The sequence below is a fragment of the Phyllostomus discolor genome, chromosome 4 (assembly GCF_004126475.2).
Source record: "Phyllostomus discolor isolate MPI-MPIP mPhyDis1 chromosome 4, mPhyDis1.pri.v3, whole genome shotgun sequence".
Lineage (NCBI taxonomy): Eukaryota > Metazoa > Chordata > Mammalia > Chiroptera > Phyllostomidae > Phyllostomus > Phyllostomus discolor.
Genome location: NC_040906.2, coordinates 175,921,393 through 175,936,188, shown reverse-complemented (window position 1 = coordinate 175,936,188; position 14,796 = coordinate 175,921,393). Strand labels below are relative to the sequence as shown.

Below are 14,796 nucleotides of genomic sequence, written 5' to 3'. Positions count from 1 at the left end.
ACACTTTTTGATGAATCCTTTTTCCCCATGGGTCCTTTTTTCCTTTTTGTTCAATCTTTCCTCTCCCCAACCCTCCCCATAGCTGTCATCTGCTCTCTATAAGTCTCTTTATTTTGCTTGTTCAGTTTACTTTTTTATTTTTTAAGATTTTATTTATTGATGTTTAGAGAGAGAGAAAGGGAAGGAGAAAGAGGGAGAGAAACATTAATGTGTGGTTGCCTCTCTCATGCCCACTACTGGGGAACTGGCCTGCGACCCAGGCATGTGACCCAACTGGGAATTGAACTGGCAACCCTTTGGTTCACAGGCCCACACTCAATCCACTGAACTACATCAACCAGGGCCGGTTTAGTGTTTTAAAACATTTTTATTGAAATAAAATTGACATACCATACACTTCATCCATTTAAAGTGCAATTTTGTTTTTCATATATTCACAGATATATAGAGCCATCCATCACCACAGACAATATTAGTTCATTTTATGACCTCAAAAAGAAACCCAGTGCCCTCTTTTTCCCCCTTCCTTCACCCAGCCCCATGCAACCACTAATCTACTTTTGTCTCGAGAGATTTTTCTAGTATGGACTTTCATGTGAATGGAATAACATAGTATGGGGTACTTCATCACTAGCTTATTTTTCCTTGGCATAATGTTTCCAAGGTTCCTTCACGTTGTAGCATATATAGGTACTTCCTTCTTGCCTTTTAATGGTCAGATAATAATGGCACAGTATAGCTATAACACAATTTGTTTATGCACTTGTCTGCTGATAGACACTTGGATTGTTTCTACCTTTTGGCTGTTATAAATAGTGCTGTACAAGTTTCTGTATGAACATGTTTTTGCCTAAAAGTGGAATAAGTGGCCCTGGCTGGCATAGCTCAGTGGATTGAGCGCGGGCTGCGAGCCAAAGCATCGCAGGTTCGATTCCCAGTCAGGGCACATGCCTGGGTTGCAGGCCAGGTCCTCAGTGGGGGCCACACAAGAGGCAACCACACACTGATGTTTCTCTCTCTCTCTTTCTCCCTCTCTTCCAGTCTCTAAAAATAAATAAATAAAATATTTAAAAAATAATAAAAGTGGAATAAATGAATTATATGGTGATTCTCTATTTAATAGTTTGAGGAACTATTTCACTGTTTTCTAAAACACTTACACTAACCACCATTTTAAATTCCCACTAACAGGGCATGAGAGTTCTGATTTCTCTACACCATCGTTTGTTGTGATCTGACTTTTGATCCTGGCTGTCCTACGTGATGTGAAGTGTTGTCTCACCGTGGTTTTGATTTTCATTTTCCTGATTACTAATGATGTTGAGCATCTCTTTGTGTTTTTGTTGGCCATCTTACTTGGAGAAAGGGTTATTCAGGTCCTTTGTCTATTTTTAAATCAGGTTATCTGTTTTTTTATTATTGAGTTGTAACGGTTCTTCCTATATTCTAGATATGTCTTTTATCACAAATGTGATTTGGAAACTTCTTTCACATCCTATAATACAGTCCATTTATGCCTCTTTGCTCTTGATGGTCTCTGTTCTAGAGGTGCTGACTTATACTCTTACATGGATCATTTCTTCTAAACCTTTTGAGCTTAGTCTGAATGTTTGTTTCTTCAGGGAAGCTACCTCCACCTTATCTAAAATATTCTTCTTCCCTTGCTTATCGCTCTCTGGCTCCCTGTTTATTTCTCTGACAGCACTTAAACCTCACTCTGAGCTTATTATACATGTATTTGTTCACTGTCTGCTGGCCTAGAATGTAACCTCCATGAGGCAGAGATGCTGTCTGCCTTATATAGTAGGTAAGAATAAACAGTTATTGAATGAACATATGAATTAACATTGAATTTCTTCTGTCTTTCTTTTTCCCATCATCAAACTCTATCTTCCAAATCTTTGTCAGTGGACAGTGGGAATTTCTTCCAGGCTAATCTGATGTAAGTTTAGAAATTTTTACTGATACCTGGAAAATATTCTGATCTGACTCATTTTTAGAGCTCAAATAGCTTTGCAGCTAGAAGCCTCCTTGAGCTCAACTTAGAGATGTCATTTATGAAAGACACCTCTATTATAGTTATTTTATAATTTAAAAAATGGTCCTTTATGTTTTTATAGCACATAAAAGGTGTGCATTTTTTCACAATTGAAAAAAATAACCCCCAAAATGCACAGCCTTTATTCTGTGAATAGTTTGAATTTAATCTTTTATAGCTTCAGTATCTTAACTTCACGGATTCCTCTAACTGCATTTCTACTTATCTGATAGGAAATTGATTTTCTGCCTGGCAAAACAGTCTCTTTCAAATAATATGTGAAATGATAAATTCCATGGTAATAATCATTCCCTTTAATGTAATGCACCAAATATTAAAATATTTATCAGATTGTTTAGATATTTTTAATTAGATATTTTAGGTGATATTATTTCTATGTGAGAAAACATCATTTTAAAGTTCATAATGTGTGACATATAACTATCTTGGTATACTTTTAATTTTTGTTTTGTCTCAACATGAGTAGTTTTTCTATCTGAAAAAAAGGGGGGGAAATGTCATAGAAAGTTGAAGCAAATTCCAGTTAGAACTTGCTTTTCAATTTTCAGCTCTCAGTGAATTCAGTATTAAGTATGTGTTTAATCATTTGGTTCCCTGTGTTGATCAAATTCCTGTGAACACCATATTATGTTCATAGGAGAGAACAATGATTCTAAGGCACTATATTAAATCTGTATTATTTGCATAAATTTGGTAATTTATAAAAATAAGTACCAGTGAAAATGCAAACCCTTGGCAGTGCTTAAGTATTAGTATTAGTGTGGGAGTAGAAATGGGTTTTTGATAGATATTATATGCATATATAAGCTTATTTTACACATTTTATAGTTGTAGACTACTATAAATGTTTATAAGTGAGTTAATCATTGCAGTGTATTTTGGTCAATAAAGAAACAAATTATAATAGATAAAGTTTCTAAATTAGAGATGGAGTTAAAGAACAAGAGTATCATACTTCTTGTCTCTGGAGTTGTACACTACTCAGTGAATGAGCAATGAAGTTCACGGGGTTTGTAGCTATATTCTCATGATGCCAACATACTTATCCTCATTCTTAAGACATCCTGATATTACTTTAGATTGTATGCAATGATATGTTGAAATTTAGCTTTTTCACCTATAAATGTTGGTATTTTGTTATTGGAATAGTATTCCTTTTTAAAAACTTTTATTAAATTTATTGACATGCCATGGTTAATAAAATTATATAGGTGTACAGTTTGATAATACCTCATCTGTATATTGTGTTGTGTGTCCACCACCCAAAGTCATGTCTCCTCCCATTACCATGTATCCCCTTTACCCTCTTCTGCCTCCTCCAACCTTGGAACAGTGTCCTTATTCTCCAAGACAGTTTTCATTTATTTTGATTTTGTTTAATAAATTTTTATGTCTTTATTGGGTTTATTTCTTTATTCACTGATACTGTTTCTTGCTGAAACTTCAATAAGTTCTATCTTTTCAGACATTAAATCCATGCTCATGCCCTAATGAATTATCTTCATGTCCTTTTAATCTACAAATAGGATGACTACCCATTGTGTAATCTTAATAGTATAGATTCAAAATTGGAATGCTATCTACATGGTATGTAGAAATAAACTTTGTTAGAAAAGAAAGAGGAGAATGAGATGATGTACAACAGCAACTATTTTTAATAAAAGAATGAAAATTCCCTAATTTGCAAATGAGTAGACTAGATTGCCTTCACTGCTAGTCTGATAAATTATGTAAGAAATAGGGTCATAACTCCTTTTCCAATCAGCCAAAAATAGAATTCCAGAGGAAAAGATGGGAAAGTGTTTTGAAAAATAGTATGGTGCTATATAAAAAGTAATACACCATGATGGTGGTATTGTTGGTTCTTCTGATTTTAAAAGTATTTTTGTTTTATGTCTTGCACATACAGTCTGTGAATATTTTTGGTGATGAATTCACCCTTTTATCAAATATTTCTTAGGCCTTTATATTGACTCAGATGTATTCTTACTCTTTTTTCTCCTTATTATTTCTAACCTTGGAATTAAGATTTATTTTTTGCAGATAAAGGTAAATGACATTTATTTGCCATCATCTTAATTAAGGAAATTGAGAGTATGAGATTATTGTTTATTTCCAATGCAGTAATTCTTGAGCTGCAGCTGCTGAGAAACTGTTTAAAGATCAAAATATTTTCTTTTGAGTAGTAAAACTTTTTATTTTTATGTACTTTTTACAGGGGAAATAGATCACCTGCTAGTTTAGGTACAGGTGATAAAGTAAAACTAATTTCTCATTTTTTGAAGACTCCCCACTGATTTCTCCTATACTATATGCTTAATTATCACGTATTAAATAAAAATAAAACTGATAATTCTGAAATGAGGAGTACTCTATATAAAATATAGGTTTTATGTGTTAAAAACCTACAGCTGTTCAAACAAAATAAAATGTGTTAGACAGTAGATACTTCCAAATTTAGACAGCCACAGAGAACTTCTGTAATACAGAGAATTTAAACATCTTTCTAATTGCTTCTTGAATTTATAGACTGTTGACCACTCCAAAGTCTAACATTCTTTATTATAAAAAGAGTACATTGAAATGACTATGTTAACTTACATGGAAGAAGAGGAGAGATAAGCAAAAACACAAATGGAAAGCAAATATTCCACAAGTAAGCTTCAGGATAATAGAAGGTGGCCATAAATGAAGCTTTGTGATCTGTTGCAAGTTTATGAAATATTCCATTGATTTTATTTCTTTTGCAGCATCTGTTTTTATATTACATATATAAAGTGGGCATTGAAAATTACTGACTGACATTCTAGAAAAGAAATACTAAAAGTTTTCGGAGTAAATAGCAGATTTTTCTTTAAATTTATATTGTTTACGTGTTTCCTCCCATTGACATTGAGGTTCTTTTTACATTATCTTTAATCACCTTACAATCAATATAATTTTCTACATAATAATCTTTTGAGAAACAAACTATACAATGTCCTTAAGGATGAAAATATTACAGTGCTTACCATAACAAAGAATTTCAGAGCTTAGGTATTAAATATTCTCAGCTATGATTGGTGAAATTTCTAAACACAAACCTTGATGTTTCTTTTTCTCTTTTCTATTTCCACAATGATAGTAGGGAATGAGTTTAAAATATACTTTGTTTTACTTCTCTTCCACTTTTTCATAGTTGGAAAATCATGGTGCTCTGAAGGAACAGAGAGAGGAAGAGCATACCCTTCTCTATTTCACTCCCAGGCACACCATACCTTTCTCTGGAAACAAAGTGCCAGTTTTCCGTGGTGATTTCACCATAGTTGGATATATAATTGATGCACTGAAACCTAATTAATTTGCCATACTGTCTCTAAAATTAATACTGTATGGTTGGAAGTGTATAAAAATGGTTGCTGTCAAAAATAATGTGTAAATTAAGGAAGGGATTGTTCAATCAATGTATAGACAATAAACCTGGGTTTTTCCTGGTGAAATAGATACATTGTTCTCTCTTTTAACCCTAAGAAGTGAATGTTTGTTTCATTACAGGAGAATGGATTGTACCTAGAAAACAGCAAGAACATGATATTAATGTGATTCAGAAATTTATACTTTAAGACACTTTGCTATTATATAGTGGTTGGAATTCTTGCAGATCAATTGTTATATACATGTACATACTTTTCATTAAAGTTTAGTGAGTTCTAATGGGCTTCGTTCCAAATTTTAAAATATAACTGCTCATATCTTAATTACATGACTAAGTTTAGGCTTCAGTCACATTACTTCCCATTATATCACATACATTTAATGTACACATATGTACACATATGTAATCAAATTTTATATACAACAGAATGTACTCATTTAAAGAATACAGTTTGATATCTATGCCCACATAACCACTACCCTAATCAAAATACAGAACATTTTTATGACCCCACAAAAACTCCCTTTGTTTCTCGCAGTCAGTTTATCTGTATCCTCAGCTAAAGGCAATCACTGATTTTTTCCCATTTCTGTAGATTCGGATTTTTCAACCTCAGCACTGTTTTGGGCTGGTAAGTGCTTGTTGCCCCAGGGTGCTGTCCCGTGCTTTACAGGGTTTCTAGCAGCATCCCCGGGCTCTGCCCACTGGATGCCGGTGGAACTCTCTCTGTACTCCCCATTCCCAATTGCAACAACCAGAAATGTCTCTAGACACTGCTGATATACCCCTGGCGAGCAAACCCCTAGTCCATTTGAGAACCACTGCTGTAGATTAGTTTTTCATATGTTAACATTCCATACCAGTAGAATCATACAGGATACTTTATTTCTGGTTTCTTTCAGTATAGTGGTTTTAAGAGTCATCCTGTTAATGTTATCTGTACCATTGCTTCTTTTTATTTTTAATTTTTTCTTAATGGAGTGGGATTCTAGTATTGTCAAACTACAGTACAATTTGTTTAAATATCCACTTTGTGTTTGCATTTTCTTTAAATCCTAAAAAAAAAAGCTGCTTTGAAATCTTTGCTAACTAATTGTATCACTTCAGGTTTTCCTGAGTGTATATTAATTCACTCATCCACTGGTTTTGAGTCACATTTTTTTCTTTTCTCATGTTAGCAATTTTTTAAATTGAATATTGGATAATAATAATTTTACATAGGTGAGTGCTGAATTTTGTTGTCTTTCTTTAAAAAGTAATGGACATTTTTTGATATGTACTTACGTTACCCATGGATCAGTTTGATCTTTTAAAGCTTTATTATTATTATTATTATTATTTGTTAGGGTGAATGTAGAATTGTTTTTATTTATGCCTAATTTAGCTTTTTCACTAAAGTGTGACTTTTCTGGCACTTCCGAGGAATACCCTGGTAGTAAAGGAGGACTCTTCACTCTGGCTGGAACTTGCATAACTCTTAAACTTATTGTTCGTTTTACAGTTCCCAAGTGTTCTTTGCCCAGCCTTGTGGGAGTGTCACTCCTCAACTGCACAGATGATTATTTTGCAATCATCTTGACAAAGACTTACACATGTTTCTGAAGTTCTTTCTCTGCTCTTCCTCTCAAGTACTCTGATCCACCAATTTTAGCCTCCTCTGTCTCTCTGCAGTTTAACTCTTGTCTCTTCAATTCATCAGGATCTCATGGGACCTCCCTTTCTACATAGTAATATTAAAAGTGCCTTCAAGAGAAAAAAAGAGGTGTAATTTTAAAGCCCACCTTATTAGTTTCCCTATTCCCACATGACAGTCTTTCACTATCTGTCAGCCAGTGTCAGAAAACAGTCTTTCGATATATTTTGTTTTTGAGTTGTTTACTGCAGGAGGGCAAGTCTATTTTTTCCTCCATCATGACCAGAAGCAAAACTGTTTTTTAAATTTTTTTGTGTGACTTACAAACATTGTAATTTCGGGAAACATCAAATTCTGTGTGTCATTCATATTTGTTCTGTTCACATACTCACTGATTTGGAGTTACCGTATTGCAAGATACTATTTCTGTGATTCCATTTCCCCTGCTCTGTTTTCTGTGTCCAAGGGCCTTTGCTGGAATTAACACCATTGACCTCTCTCTCTGGACTTTCTCACTTACTCTACACTGAGTTTAATAGGAAAAAAATGTTTGAAAGCTGAATTTGGGAGAAGGACTGGAAAAATCTTGGATTAGTTGTGGTTATACTTTCAAGTTGGCCTCTCTTTAGGTTGTGTTCACACCTGTTGTAACAGGAACACTCAGGTGAGGCCTTCAGTTGTCTGTCGTGGTCTGGGACTGAGCCAGTTGTTCAGTTCAGGGGAGACATTTGGAAGTCCATGTGGCAGCGGATCCAATAATGGTGCCTAATTTAGCTGTTTTGCTATTAACACTAATATTTTGAGCTCTGTTTATCTGTTCTTAACTACTTCTCAGTTGGACCCAAATTTGGAGAGGGAAATAAGGGAATTATTATTCTCCTCAGACATGATAATATCACAGATACACATTTGTCAATTAACATTATATGAAATCACTGTTTTAACTGTGAACAATGCAAATTGAAAAGCTCATGCTTCCATTGATGGCTAGGAGAAACTGTAACCACAGGTATGTAAAGACCACAGTTGTCTCTCCAGGAGTCCGGTGGTCCCTCTGTCTCCAGTTGAGCAGGTCTCTCCTGTCCAATTTTTGGTATCTAAGTTGGGCCCTTCAGCCCTTCTAGCAACTGGTGTTGCTGCATCAGCACTGTTTATAATAAATGTAGTAAACAGCAGTTGATAGTACAAGATGTAATTACAGAAAAATGTTTTCCTTTGAAAACCATATCCATTCTACATATTTCTAGAATTTGTAGTTTTACATGCTTAACATTAATACTTATTTTTCAATGTATGTAGCCTGTCTTATAATAATACATGCTATCTTCCTTATTAGACAGTGATCTCAGCAAAATTTTATTACACTTCAAGATGTCTGATAAACAAACTGAGTGGATAGAAAACTGCCAAAGACAATTTTGCAAAATGATGAAGGCCAAACCTGACATGATCAGTGGAGGTGGTGAGTGCATTGTTTTATTTTTCTGGGGTATTTTTCTGTATGAAAATTACATTAATAGAAGCTTTGTTTTCTGAAGATTAGGACCAGTATATCTAGAATACATAATACTAATTCAAGGAGTCCATTGACTTTTGAGAAACTTGTGGTGCTGGAGAACCAAAATTAAAATCTGAGATGACTAAGCTTCTTTTGAAAACTGTCTAATATATTTCGGTAAGCAGAGCTGAAACACTGATTTATCTTTGTCCAGGTAACTGTTTGGTTTTACCAGCTCCCACCTGCATTTATCATACTGCTATACTTATGAAATTTTATTGAATTTTTATTGACATATATTTTAGAATTATGCTACCTCCTGCCTCATAAATTTAGTGACTCCTAAAGAAATTTTGTTTTGAAGGAATGGATATATTTTCTAAACTAGTAAACAAGTTGTTTTATATTCAGATATTTGAGTGTACATTTGTTTTCTAAAGTCATCACTTTTTAATTAACATTTGGAGTAAAGAAGGTCTAAGTTAAAAGTTCCAATGTTAATATAAGCTAGATTTACTGAAAGCTATAATTTAAAAGTAATTGTCTAATTTATCAACATGCTTTATGGTTTTCATATTTGTATCATATAATATTAAAAGTGGGGAACAAAAGCAAGTTTATATTTTGTTGGAGAAATTATATTCTAAAGAATATGATAAATATCTATGGTAATAAGTCAAACACTATTCTTAAATTTTGTATAAAGTGAGTAGTTGAACTGTGTTTTACCATAAAATATTTATAAAATACCTATCATAAATATATACAAGTATTTATTTACATAAATAAATTATTTACTATTTATATACATAAATAAATCAATTCTCATTGATTACATCATAGAGAATATTTAAAATAGACTACCCGCGAGTTTTGCTCATGTCAAAACACACAGAACAAGTGGAGAAAGCAGTAGCTTGGTATAGTGTTCATTTAAACGTAGTAAGTATGTGTGTGACTATGAAATAGGATAAACAAGTAGAACTTTGCCATGAGAACCGTATTCCCTTGGAATCTTGTGGCACTTCTGACAAGCGTTGCCCTCAGTTATTTATTACCTGCTACAGTGCCCAGAACTAGACTGTAAGCTACTCTCAGGAATAATAGATCTAGCCCTCTATGCCCATCATGTTCTAGTAGCTTATACCAAACTCTGTTACTTTTCACTGCAACTTTAAAAGACAGGCTACATTCTATGGATTAGGAAACTAAGGCCTGGGAATTTTACGTGTCTAACCCAGTTCATAGTCAAGAAACAAACCAAGGCAACCTAACACTGAAATTTGTGTTTTGTGTCACTTTGCTGTGCTACTTCTTTGCATTTCCTCTTTAGTGCCGAATGTTTTACACATCAGAGACAAATAACATTTATTAAACACAGGTGAACATAACACTGGTTTAGATAAATTATGATACAATTTATAATGTCTCATATCTCATACCATTGGTTTCCTGTCTGTAAACTAAAATGAACTAATTTTGCAGGTAATCTCAATATATAAATATTAACCAAATTTATGCTTTAATGAGGCAGGCATGCCAATTTATGTATTTGTGTGTGTACATGCACATGTACAGTCTGGCTCTGTTATCTGGGTCAACTCGGATCTTCAATGTAAGCAGTCCACAGCCATCAAGCACCAAAGATTTTTAGATTATCATCAACTATTCTGCAGTTCCTCCCTAAAATGTCTGGTTGGCTCTGAAATGCCAGTAAACACCATGTATGTCAATAATTTTCGTAATTATAGTAATGAGTGAATGAATTAGTTTTAATTTCTCTATGAATCCAAAAGGAAGTAAACAAAAGGACGTTTGGTTCATGAGAGCTTATTGAGAAGCTCCTTGTTGGCCGTGTGCCCCTTGCCACTGCAGACAGCCGCTGCCCTGCGTGGTAATGGTGAGGGGAGAGGACAGTCCCTCAGCAGTTTTTCCTGCTGATTGAACCCAGGCTATCTGAACAGCCACCAGGACAGAAGATTTCCAGCTTTCTAAAACTTGGGCTTCGGGTATTTCTGGAGTTTTCCTTATAGGCTTTTAGCTTATAAGAACAAGTGAGACAATGTGGATGTACAGCTACAGGATATTCCTGCACTCACTGTAATGAGTTGCTGGTAGAAACAATGAACCCACTGCTTCTATTCTGTGACCCAGAGCTCACACATCAAGTTAATAAAACATAAGTAAGATTTATTTTTCTCATGACCTTAGTTTGGTCTGTATATGTCTCCCCTCCATACTACTCCATCCTATTATATCCCAGACCTTTCTTTTTAAGATAGAAATAACTAGAACATGTTTATTGAACCTTAATTAATTAATGTTATTTTTATGTGTTTATTCAGCACTGGGAGAGAACATAGATACTCCATTAGGTTTTTGCAAATGTGTTCATGAGCTGCCTCTTTTTATTTATTAAAACACAGATCATTCCACAATTCTGTTTCCCCGCCCTTGTCTGAAAGGTCCCTGTAGATTGAGTGACTTCTGGTGTCTCCTCAGTTTATTCACTTACCCTTTGATGTCTAGTCATCCTAAACAGTAGGTTTTATAATGAATATTTCCCAACCTTTACATCTGTTCTATACTCATCCCCCTGTAAAAAGAAGCCTCTGCATTTTCTCATTAATCTTTTATATGAGACCTAATAATTAAATGTGTATGGCCTTCCTATTTTTGTTTACTAATATTGATAACATAATTTATAACCAGAATGCTGGTGTAAGACACATGCAATTTGAGTTAGTTGCTAGGTGATGTGTACAACATGTATGATAGACAACACTGGAAACTGTGGTACACTTTCTAACTATAATACATTTGGGGTAACCATATAATATATTTTTGGCATCCTTCAGATGCCCAAATTATCACAACTTGGACTCTATGAAGTGTTTTTTTTTTTTAAAGCTGGCCTCTTTGTCCTTTTAAACTATTTTTTCCCTGTTTACCTCTGAAAGAATCCTGGCGTAGTAACAACAGTGAAGTCTAGACTCGTTCTTCCTGCCCTTAAATACAGAGTTCAAGGATAACGTTAAGGACTGAATCTGAGCTGCAGCAGTGCACATTAGATTGCTGTACATAATTAAGGCAACAAGATGGCATGAGGCAAAAGCATCTCTAAACAAAAAAGTATATATATATATTTTTCTAATTTACTTCTGGCTATGTTTAAATTTCTTTTTATTTTTTTGAATGTTTAGTCAAATTTTCCCTTTTGACCTACCATTTGTCTGAATTTCAATGTTATTCCCAAATTTTAGATTTTATCTCCACATGAGATACCATGGAAAATGTAAAATAAAATATATTTTTCCTCTTGCATTCTTTTTTTCTGATTACTCTCACCAGCATGTACCCAGTCATTGAAAGGAATAAGCTAATTCTTTGGCTTCTTCCTTCTGTACTTTGACTGCCCCCCTTTGTTACCCATTCTTACAGAGCTTATTCGTAAATATGTCCTTTATCTGTTCCTTCTCATCCATATCTCCTACTTTAATTCAAGTATTAACTATTCAGTAGTTGGACTACTGTTGGCTAACACTTGATCGTTTTAGGAAAAGCAAAAATTATAAATAAGCAAGTTGAACAAACTGAAATTAAATTATAATTTTATCTTTCAGATATTACTATTCAGTTTTTATTTTTAGCCCCCAAAAGTTAATGCCTGTTATACTATTTTCTTTTGTCTTTTCACTCAGTGCACTATTGTATAGATTTTTTCATGTCAGTAAATGTACTTCCACAATCTAATTTTAAAGTTTGCTTATTTGGTCCTATAGATCTGATTCTTTATTATGCTTTTTTAAAAATCTCATTTTAACCCCTGGGACCCTAGCCAGTGAAGATATTCACATTTCATCTCATATACAGTAAGGAACCCAAAAATCTTCTGTAATACAGATCATCTGATAATATCAAAGCACTAATAAAGTGAGAGACGTATAGCCAAAGTGTAGACTGTTTGGTATAAGCAGACACAGACATTAAGGCTCATGAAAGAAAGCATAAGAGGTGCCATGATGATTAGAGTAAGAGCCTGAGTTCTAAAAGGAGGATCCCCAGTGTCTGGTGCTAAGTGGGCAAAGGCATTGATTCTTTTGTTCTCCCATTTACTTTATTCTTGTGATCACCGTCATATATCATTATTGGTCTATCCTCATCAATGTTTTCCCAATGGCACCTAAAGCTACTTTTCTCATAGCCTCCCTTCTTGGCATAAGCAAATGGGAAGGAGGAATTCCGCACAATTCCTCATTATTCTGTCACCTTCTGAATTCTTTTGTGCTTCAGTATTGCTAATATACCCAGGTAGTACTCTTAAGATTGTTGCATTTCCACAGACACTGAATTGGCCTATCTTCTATCTACTTGTGGCTATAAAGTAATTGTAAGTGACAGATAATTCTCTCACACTTAATATCAATTACATGGTAAACAATATAAGAAATTATTTCAAAGAGACTAAGAAATTTAAAAACAAATGAAAATGTATGTGACAGTCTAATTTATATGATGAAACTTATATCCAGACTTTAAGGAGACTAAATAGTCATTATGAAAAAAGTAAAGGTGACGTATATTTTTGAAAGATAGAGTAGATGTGCTTTCCCTTACCCCTTTTACTATGTGCTACTCAAATCTCTGGACGTCGCATGTAAGACAAACATAATGTGTCTCTGGAAGATGAAGAGAAGAAGACAGACTGGCAAGGGACCCTAGGTCCCAAGGAACATCTCAGAGGTGCCTGGGTTTTTTTTCACTTCACATATCCTAGACTGAGTGATTAAGAGTGCCAACAGATGCAGAAAAAAAACAGGGGGAGGTGGGTGATAAAAGCCTGTTCTCTCCAGCCAGAGGACAAGGAAAAGGTTAGCGTACCATGACAGAAAACTTGTTGAGAGTTGTTGAGAGTTACCACTTTAATTCAGCCAAATACCACAGAAAATCCTCCCTGCTAAACCTGATGTGCAGCCTGAACATCCATCCTCACCTGGCAGCAATGAGGCACCCCTGCCTCCTCCTGCTTGGATGGTATCAGAGGAGACTTAGGTAGAGAGTTAGGACTTCCACCACAATCTGGTGGTAACTAGGATGCAACCTCTCCTTCCCTTCCACATGTGTATTTGTTTAACACACGAAACATTTAAAAGCAGGAAGTGTCGGCAAAGGAGTAGTAAAGAAAACCCAAAAGGAAAGTTTAGAATGGAAAAATACTGTAACCAAAATTAAAAACTCAATGGATAGGTTCAACAATAAAACCAAGGGAACAGAGGGAAGAATCAGAGAATGTGAAGATGAGAGAAAATAGACTGAAAAATTAACAGAGCCCCAGAGACCTGTGGAACCATTACAAAAACATCTAATATTTGTGTCATTGGTATCCTGTGAAGACGTTGGGACTACAAATTTGAAGAAATGAAGGCTGAAAACTTTCCAAATTTGCCAAAGACTTAAACCTATGGAATCAAGAAACCCAAAGAGTATAAACCTGAGGAAATCCACACCAAAGACACAATATGGTTAAACTGTTGAGAACTAAAGACAAATCTTGAAAGCAGAGAGAGAAACACTTTACCTACAGAGGATAAGCAGTGCAAGTGACAGTGGCCTTCTCACCAGAAAAGACAGAGGACAGAGGAAGAGCATGGCATCATGCACGTGCTGAAAACAAGGAACTGTCAACCTGAATTCTGCATGTATGGGAAATAGTCTTCAGGACTATTGAGAAAATCGAGACATTCTCAGATGAAGGATTTGTCACTAGCAGAGCTACCCTAAAGGAAGGGATAAAGGAAGTTCTTTACCTCTGTACTATCTTTGCAACTTTCTGTGAATCTATAATTGTACACAATAAGTTTTTTTAAAAAATAAAGAAGAAAGAGCAAACATAAACTATGTAAAAACATTGAGAAAAATTGTGCTTAAAATATTTTGTATGACAAGTGGATATGGTTGGATGTTCTAAGACTATAAAATGTTTGGAATGCATTACTAGAGAGAATCACGGTAAGTTCTTGAATACGCACGTTTTCGAGGAACAGACTTCTGACGGGTACATGAGATGAATTTATTTGGAAATAACTGTAATTTACTTGTGATCTGTCGATATGCTAACAGTGATAACATATTTTAAAAGAGAAGTTTTGCCTGTCTACAAACATTGGGCTGTCCTAATTTTGGGGTCAGCT

At 34.6% G+C, this 14,796-nt stretch overlaps 1 protein-coding gene across 1 annotated transcript in view; it reads left to right on the top strand.

Annotated features, from left to right (window-relative positions):
* The window catches only part of TBC1D32 (TBC1 domain family member 32), a 178,045-nt gene that overhangs the window by 121,857 nt on the left and 41,392 nt on the right, over positions 1-14,796 (top strand). The window contains exon 27 of the mRNA XM_028509899.2: positions 8,444-8,569. Coding sequence (XP_028365700.1) covers positions 8,444-8,569 — 126 coding nt within the window. The remainder of the gene's footprint in view (positions 1-8,443; positions 8,570-14,796) is intronic.